This window comes from Epinephelus moara, chromosome 18, assembly GCF_006386435.1.
Source record: "Epinephelus moara isolate mb chromosome 18, YSFRI_EMoa_1.0, whole genome shotgun sequence".
In the NCBI taxonomy this organism is placed as follows: domain Eukaryota; kingdom Metazoa; phylum Chordata; class Actinopteri; order Perciformes; family Serranidae; genus Epinephelus; species Epinephelus moara.
The window spans coordinates 3,259,138-3,268,106 of NC_065523.1; the positions used below are offsets into that span (position 1 = coordinate 3,259,138).

Genomic DNA, 8,969 nt, shown 5'->3' on the forward strand with positions numbered 1-8,969 from the left:
GCCTCCTGTCCCCCATTAATGTGGTAGGGAAGGTCTTCAGGTGTGGTTGCACAGGACTGTCGTCCCTGCACTTGCTAATATCTGGAAACAGATGAATACAGTAAACATGAGAGTGCAACTGAGAACAACATTATTTTATCATTATTAATTTATCTGGTCTATTTATTAATTATTTACAGACAGACTTCACACTTTACATGGACAGGGTATATGAATTGTAATTAGGCCTACACTGCTTACACACACATTTGTTCAACCTCACAAACCTGATGGTGCTGTGCTTGACATGCAAGGCGAATCTGGTTGTCCCTCATTCTGTCCCTTTATCTGAGCCCTAATGTCTTCCTCCTCACTCTCAGATTGCCTCTCAGATGCCTCACTTTCCACCTCTCCAACCTCCTCCTCTGGCTCTCTCTCCTCCTCTGGCTCTCTCTCCTCCTCTGGCTCTATCTCCTCCTGCTCCTGAGCTCTTTCATGACCTTCATCTCCCTCACTCTCTCTATGTTGTTTTTTGCCTACTGGGACAAAAAAGGATATAATGTCCTTCTTGCTCCTTTTCATGATGATAGCCTACTAAAAAGAAAACGGAGAGGATTAACATCTATGTCTCACAAGGCCATTCAAGTTTTTCATTAAGCAAGTAGGCTAAATCCTGTCGGTTATTTCACCCATTATTAAGTTACTCATTGCTGTACAACGGACTTTTAAGAAAGATAAAGCTACTTGGTGAACATGACATCATGTTCACTGACTTCAGTGGCTTTGCTTATTCACAAACATGGCAGGACCAAAGCGTGATTAAGCGCAATAAAAACCGATTTTATTATTGTAGTGAACAACATCAGTAAAACACGAACATGTGCAAACACTGACGTTACGAAACTGAATAGTTTTCCTTACCTTCGCCTCTTTGCAGTAATAAATGCGGGGGCAGGGCTGCTCGCTGTTAGCTCTCACATCCAAAGTTTGCAGGTAACGCACGGTGTGTGTGTAGCGCTTTAAGGAGTCCGTGTAGAACGCTCCGTCGTGTTAGTTCCGATCTTCGAGCCAGCGCATGTCGCCGTAAGAAATTAATACGCGTATTATCTGTTCAGCACAGGGGCCACAACAGGGGCCAGGAGTAATTTTACAGGGGCACTGGCCCCTGTTGGCCCCTGTGTAAAGCCGCCTCTGTTTACACACATCACACCAATCAAATGAGCCCCTCTCCTCGCCCTTAAATGCGCCGCGCAAAGCCGTAATGAGAGTTTACTCAATTCGCCATGGCAGAAGAGAGCAGCGTCGTCAGACGGCCAATCTTCTCCCAGGAGGAAACTGATGTTTTGGTCCGGGAGGTCCAAGCTTGCAGTGTCCGAATATACGGAACTGCGAGCAGACCTCCACGGGCTGATGATGCAAAGGTAGCCTGGGAGGAGGTCACCACAATTGTAAATCAATGTTGCGTTTCTCTCATGCGCGTGCGCGCTCTCTCTTTCTCTCTCGCAGTCTCACTCTGTTTCTTTTCTTTTGACTTTTCTAAGATGACAGATGCTGAATATATACTCCCTATCTGATGCTGTGGCTGTTTGTGGTTGGCTGAGAGGGATGTGAACTCATAAGTTTGCAGCTGTGTTAATCAAACCAGGTTGAGTTTCCATTACGCGTGCCAAACGTGCCAAACGTGCCAAACGGTGCCAATCCCCTTTGATCTGACATCAGATGTGACGGGACAGTCAATATAGAGATACATTTATGTGCTGATTGCAGATAGTTGCATTGAATAGTGGTTTTTGTGGCTATTTATTGCATCGTTAATGTGCCTCACATTCTGGAAACCTGCCTGTGAGGTTTTGGTGACGTGTGCGCACTGTCTGCCGGTCAGCCAAAGTTCCACTACATCGGCTGCGCTCCGCCTGCGCTGACAGTAGACCTGGTTTCAGCTGGCGAGCTTTTAGCGCACCTTCGGCGAAGCCCTTTGGCACGAAACTGTCACTGCGCCAAGCTGGATCTGTCGACACCTCCCCCTGCTGTGCCGCCACACCCATCTCAGCACACCTCGGACTGCCAAACTACCAAACTGAGCGCGCCTCGGGTTGCGCTGCTCGAAACTAGCTCTGCACGGGGTTCGCCACCCTACGCCACCCTGCGCCGTGCCGGGAAACTAGAGCCCCTATTGTTTAAATGAGAACATCATCTGAAAGAATGCAAAAATATATCAGCATTCACACGATAATTAATATAATAATAAAGCTGCTCTTTAACTCAGTGTGTTTGTTTAAAACTTAGATGAGAGTAAAGCAAGTGGCAAATTTGTTTGCCATCCTTACCTCTTTCCTCTGCAGGAGAAGCAGAGGATGACAGACAAGCTGGAGGACACTAGTCTGAGGCTGAAAGATGAGATGGACCTCTACCGGAAGATAATGGACAAGCTCTGGCATAATCGTCATGACTTTCAGAAGGAAAAAGAGGCCATGCAGGAGGTGAGCACTCTAGACAACAGAAAGATCACATAATGTCAAGGAGTTCCATTGAATCATATCTTTACTCTGCAGTTGATTGATGATCTCCGCCGGGAGCTGGAGTATCTGCAGTTGTTTAAGATGGAGATGGAGCATCCAGGACAGGGCAAGGGACTGTCAGAGTACAATGCTAGGACCAGAGAGATCGAAATGGAACATGAAGTCAAGAGACTGAAACAGGTTTTCACACACAGAACACACACACCCTTGTTCTTCTATCCTTATGGGACTCTCCGTTCTCTCCATTCACACCCAGGTGGTTTAGGTTTAGTCCACACAAAGGTGCATGACTAGCATAGAACATGTTGAGTTGACTTGACATTGAAACTGTTCGAGCCTTACCAATCTTTTGGCTCGGACATTACGAGCTTGTCATATATTCCTAAGTATGTTGTCCAGTACTGCCTTTCACTACAGAAATACCAAAGATATTAGGGATGGACATTTTCAGTGACTTCCATATTTGAATTAAATTATTGTAGAGTACTCTAGTACTGGCAAATAAATCATAAGAAACATGTAAGAATAGGATTGTACAAAAACTGGCCCTTTGCTGCATGTCACCCCCCCCCCCCCTCCCCCCCCCCACGCCAGCAGGGAGAGGAGGTGCTTAGCGAAGAAATACGCTGCACACAGCTCTACAATAAAATAAGATTTTACCCATTTCAAAAAGTGAAAAAATAAATGCTTGCTCCACTGGGTCCCTTCTTGTGACGAATGGAGTTAGATGTGCTGGAGTGAGAAGCTGGAGTTTAGGTCTTACATTGATGAGTAAACCAGCCGGTTCAGATTTAAATATTCCATTGGAAGAGGGCTCCTTGTTTAGGCTCTCGTAGTATTGAATTGAACTCAATTGACGACCTTGTTCAGTCTACCTGCCCGTGTCTGACTGTGCTCTCTCCCTCTTGCAGTTACTGGGAGTTGGCTGGTAGGCGGAGCTGGGAGGGAGTGCCTGCTGGTGCCTGCCCTTTTGGGTGGGGCCTGCAGAGGGCATAAAGGACCTCACTTTTGGTCACACACTCTCTCCCAGCTGGGCCTGCTGCAGCCTCTTCAGCCTGTTTCCTTTGTTTGGTTTGCTGCACCTTACAACACACATTACACCATGTTTCACTCATCCACATACGCCTAACATGACTGATACCCTTCCTACTTACACATGCCATCAGTTTACTTACTGTGCTTATTTGTTTGAGTTAAATAAATTAACTTTTGATTGATACATCTGTGTGTGGCCTCCCTTTTGCTGCCGGCCTTGAGCCAGTCGGTAACAAATGGGGGCTCATCTGGGATTTTGGTGCTGGGAATCACACAGATTTTGGGTTACTTTGGTATTTCTAGGGACTTTGTTGTTTGACCACTGGTATTCCAGTAAACTTGTTGCTCCATAGATTTTGGCCTGCAAATGTTAGAACATGTTTCCTGGAACTGCCAGTAGGATTTTTTAATTTTTGTTTTAATTTTTTTTTTTTAATTTTATATACTTTATTAATCCCAGAGGGGAAATTAAATTTTTCACTCTGTTGTCAATTACACACAGGTCCAAACACACACATGCACAAACTGGACCTATTCATGCACTAAGTGGAGAGATGTCAGAGTGGGCTGCCCATGACAGGCGCTCTGAGCGGTTGGAGGAGTGGGCTGCCCATGACAGGCGCTCTGAGCGGTTGGAGGGTTCGGTGCCTTGCTCAGGGGCACCTTGGCAGTGCCCAGGAGGTGAACTGGCACCTCTCCAGCTACCAGTCCACACGCCATATTTTTGGTCCGGACGGGGACTTGAATAGGCGACCCTCCGGTTCCCAACCCAAGTCCCTATGGACTGAGCCACTGCCGCCCCAAAGGGCTGGTAAATTATTTGGAACCCTTATTCCTGATAGGCATAAGCAATGTGGGGCACTGGCCGTCTCCATTGATCCTTTTTTGTTTTAGTTGATCATTTTTGTGCAGCAAGTGGTTAGAGCATTACTCGGGGGCACTTCCACGACTGTCCAGGGGATTTTCAGCGTGCTGAATTGACCGGGTTGCTGGTCGTTGTGCTTAATTCATCCTGCCACAACCCTGCATGAAGTCTAGGGTTGAGTGGGTCAACTAGTATTGGTTAGGCAGTTAGCCAGAGGGATGGGGTTCCATATTCAAAGCAGCCATTAATCCTGTTGTGCGGTGGTGGAGAACTTTGTCTTTGCTTTTAGTTTTGGCCTATCTGTGGTGTGTTGAAATAGTTTCAGTGCTGGAAAAAAGCGCCCTAGGTGGTAAAACTGTGAAATGGCTTCGATTGAAGTTTTGTCAGATGTTCAGGCATGAGGATTTGCTCAACTCTTATAAAAGAGATCAGCTATTCCAAGTAGTTGACTATTAAAGTGTTGAGGTTTCTAAGAAGATGAATAAAGAGGAGTTGTTGGCCACGTTAAAGGCCCAGTTGGTGGAGCTGAATATTTTGTCTTCTTCAGTGGAAGGTCCAAGTGCTCCGGTAAAAGTGACTAGGTTGTTTGATGTAGCTTCGGCTATGGTCAGTGGGCCAGGTAAAGTGTTGGCTCCTGTTTTGACTGGGCTTGGAACTGCCTTGACATTTGAGCAACAGAAAGAGCTCCTTCTGCTACAACTCCAGCAGGAACAAAAGAGTGTTGTGGAGGTAGAAAAGTTGAGACAGGAGGCCCATCTTTGGGAAACTGAACTAGCCTATGCCCAGGCAACACAAAAGCTACAGTTGGAGCATTATAAGTTGGATCTTATAAGTGAAGGCAAGCTTCAGGCTGAGTCAAAGATTGAAGAGTCAATTCCCACTCCGTCATCTGATGTTGCTGTCAATTTACGGTTAGTTCCAAAGTTTAATGAACAGGACCCTGATATTTTCTTTGTGTTGTTTGAGCCTTTAGCGGAAGCACGTAATTGGTCTGATGCTGAGTGTACTCTGCTGCTTCAATGTGTGCTCCTTGGCAAGGCCCAGGAGGCTTTCTCAGCCTTGAGTGCTACAGATAGTGGTAGTTATCAGTTGGTTAAAGCTGCTGTACTGCTGTACTTGTACAGGTCACCTTGGGGAATGACCTGGCTGGCGACCAAGTGTAGCCTGATGCGCCTGTAATGGTGGACACCCCAACTTCTCAGGTAGAAGGTTTTGAGTCTCCCAAAAATCCTCCTGTAGTGCTACCCACCTGTGCAGTGACACGTGCCATGAGTCATGCTGAAGGTAGTTCATGTCTTGATAATTCAGACAGGAAAAGAGAGCCTGTGTTTCCTGTACCTGCTTTCCCCTTACCTGTATCTTGCAGTGACCTTGTGTAAGGGCAAAAAGATGATCCCTCGCTTCAGCCACTGTACAGCCAAGTTCAACCAGATGGTGAGGCAGAGAGTGCAGCTCGTGGCTACTTTCTCCAAGATGGCCTCTTGGTGAGAAAATGGGTTCCCCAGGGGGACTGTTTTTTGGGGAATGAGATTGTAGTTTTGCCCTCATCATTACGTTTAACTGTCATTCAGACCGCCGCTCATGATGGTGTAGCTGGTCATTTAGGTGTGAGGAAAACCTATGATCAAGTTATGTGGTATTTTTACTGGCCACGTTTGAAAAGAGACTTCTCAGCCTTTACCAAAACTTGCCACACATGTCAGTTGACTGGAAAACCAAATCAGGTGAGTAAACCTGCCCCTCTCCTATTCCAGTTGCTGAACACCCCTTTGAGCATCTGATTGTTGACCGTGTTGGTCCTTTGCCACGTTCCAAAACTGGTAGTAACTTTTGCTAACGGTCATGTGTCAGGCTACACGTTATCCTGCTGCCCATCCCCTTAGGAACATCACCACCAGGTCAGTTGTGAAAGCTCTGACACAGTTCATGTCTATTTTTGGACTCCCAAAGGTTGTCCAGTCTAACCAGGGGTCTGATTTCTCATCAAAGTTGTTTTCAGAAGTGTTGAAACAACTAAATATCAAACATTCACAGTCCAGCGCCTACCATGCCCAGAGCCAGGGAGCTCTGCGAGATTCCATCAAACTTTGAAGTCCCTTCTCAGAGCATATTGTACTGAGTTAGACAGAGATTGGGAGGAGGGTTTACCCTGGCTGATGTTAGCTACCAGGGAGGTGTCCCAAGAGAGTCTGGTTTTCAGCCCCAATGACCTGGTTTTCAGTCATAAGGTTCGAGGCCCTTTAGCATCCCTTCACAGTGAATGGCAAGCAAAAGAGGCCCCACAAAACTTGATAGACAATGTGAATGGTTTCAGACAGCGACTGTATCGAGCAAATAAATTGGCAAGAGACAATCTACAAGCAGCTCAAGATAAAATGAGAAGTCCCGGACTGTATTCACTGTGTTCTGCCCGCTGATCTCTATGATCAGGTTGGTTCCCCTTTCCAGGCCAAGTTCTCTGGTCCTTATACTGTGGCCCGAAAAGTGTCAGATCTGAATTATTTGATTTCAACCCCTGACTGGAAGAAATCAGTGCAGTTGTGTCAATAATTTGTTGAAACCCTATTTTGCTCGCTCTGCTGTACGAGGTTCTGGGTCGTTGATTTCCTCTGTTGCTGCAGCGGCATCAGTCGTTCATTCACCCCCACTTTTTGATCAGGAGACAGAAGCTGAGGGAGAGTTGTGTATGCCAAATGATGGGATTTTGAGAGGATATCTGAAAAACTCAGAATCTCTTGCCAACCTGAGGCAATGCTGAAGCATTTACTTGAACCAAAGCAAACAGAGTTGGGGAATCTGATTAAAGGTTATCCCTGCCTGTTCAGCGATACTCCATCTCGTACTCATCTTATTGAGCACGACATTGATGTGGGAGAGGCCCCGACAGCGTTTTTACCGTATGTCTCCAGACAAGCGTGAGCAGTTAGAGGTAGAGGTGGGCTACATGTTAGAAAACAGCATTGCTGAGCCTTGTGTGTCCAGTGGCCTTCCCCATGTTTACTAGTTAAAAAGTCAGATGGTATATTCAGAACTTGTACTGATCTGAGGAAAGTGAACAGGTAACCAAGCCTGACTCTTTCCCACTCCCACGCATGGAGGATTGTGTGGATTAGGTAGGTTTGGCAAAGTTTGTTAGTAAGTTCGGCTTACTTAAAGGTTACTGGCAGGTGCCTTTGTCTCCTCGAGCTAGAGAGATTGCGGCATTTATCACACCCAGCGGTGTGTATTCTTACACCGTAATGCCATTTGGCTTGCATAATGCTCCTGCCACCTTCCAGCGCCTCATGAACAAGGTTGTGTCTGGTCTGCTGGGCTGTGCTGTGTACTTGGATGATGTTGTGATTTACAGTGATTCTTGGGAAGATCATCTTTGGCGCATCAGGGCCCTGTTTGACCGTCTGGCCTGGGCATGTCTGACCATCAACCTGGCAAAATGTGAGTTTGCCAAGGCAACAGTCACCTACCTGGGTAAGGTAGTTGGCCAAGGGCAGGTGCAGCCTGTAAGAATAGAATAGAATAGCTACGCTACGTCGCACACAGGGGAGCGCCGTCTACAACATCAGGGGTGTTAGCTGTTGACCAGTTTCCTGTGCCGACAACCAAGAAAGAACTGTCTCATTTCTTGGGCAGGTGTGCTACTAGCATGGGTTTTGCAAAAACTTCTCCACGGTGGTTGCTCTGCTCACGTCTTTTTTTTAGCCCAAAGATAAAGTTTCATTGGTTTCCTCACTGTCAAGAAGTTTTTGAGTCTTTGAAGTCGTTGCTGTGTTCTGCCCCTGTCTTAGCAGCTCCCCAGATGGACCAGCCTTTCTCCCTCTATGTGGATGCTAGTAATGTGGGAGCTGGGGCTGTACTCATGCGGATGAATGAAAAGGGTGTCAACTGTGCGGTGAGTCTCTTTTCTAAAAAGTTCAACTCACATCAGTTTAATTATTTCATCATTGAAAAGGAAGCACTGGCACTCATCTGGGCATTGAAACATTTTGAGGTTTATGTGGGAGGTGGAGTAAGTCCCTTAGTGGTATACACATACCATAATCCCCTAACCTTTCTCCACTCACTCCAAAACCCAAATCAGTGCCTTATGCATTGGTGTCTCTTCCTTCAGCCATTCCATTTAGACTTTCGTCATATAAAGGGAACTGAGAACACAGTGGCTGATGCCTTGTCTCGAGCTATGCCTGTTTAAATACACTAGTGTGCTTCCTTCCTGCAGTGTTGCTTCCTGTCTGTTCTGGCTCTCCTCTCTCTTAAACTGCTTCCTAAGGTACCAAGGTTGCCAAGGGAGCTGGCCTTGACGGTCAAGGATGGAGATGGCCTGCAGGTCGTAAGGATATTCACAAGTTTACACAAGTTGAAAGGATATTCAGTTAATATAGTTAACATAGGTTGAATGATTACTCACATGTTAACGTTAATATACCAGAGTGTTTTTTATTAACGTCCTCAGCTGTTTGAGCTGGTTATTTATTGTTTGAGAATTGACAGTTATGTAGTAGCTGTGGTTGAATTTTTGGGATCCTAGTTAAGACCCCCATCTAAAGGGGGGGGGGGGGGGGGGGGGGGGGGGG

General features: G+C 46.4%; 1 protein-coding gene across 1 annotated transcript in view; it reads left to right on the forward strand.

The window, feature by feature from the left end:
• The window catches only part of rab11fip4a (RAB11 family interacting protein 4 (class II) a), a 113,800-nt gene that overhangs the window by 101,428 nt on the left and 3,403 nt on the right, over positions 1-8,969 (forward strand). The window contains exons 12-13 of the mRNA XM_050070247.1: positions 2,322-2,459; positions 2,532-2,678. Coding sequence (XP_049926204.1) covers positions 2,322-2,459; positions 2,532-2,678 — 285 coding nt within the window. The remainder of the gene's footprint in view (positions 1-2,321; positions 2,460-2,531; positions 2,679-8,969) is intronic.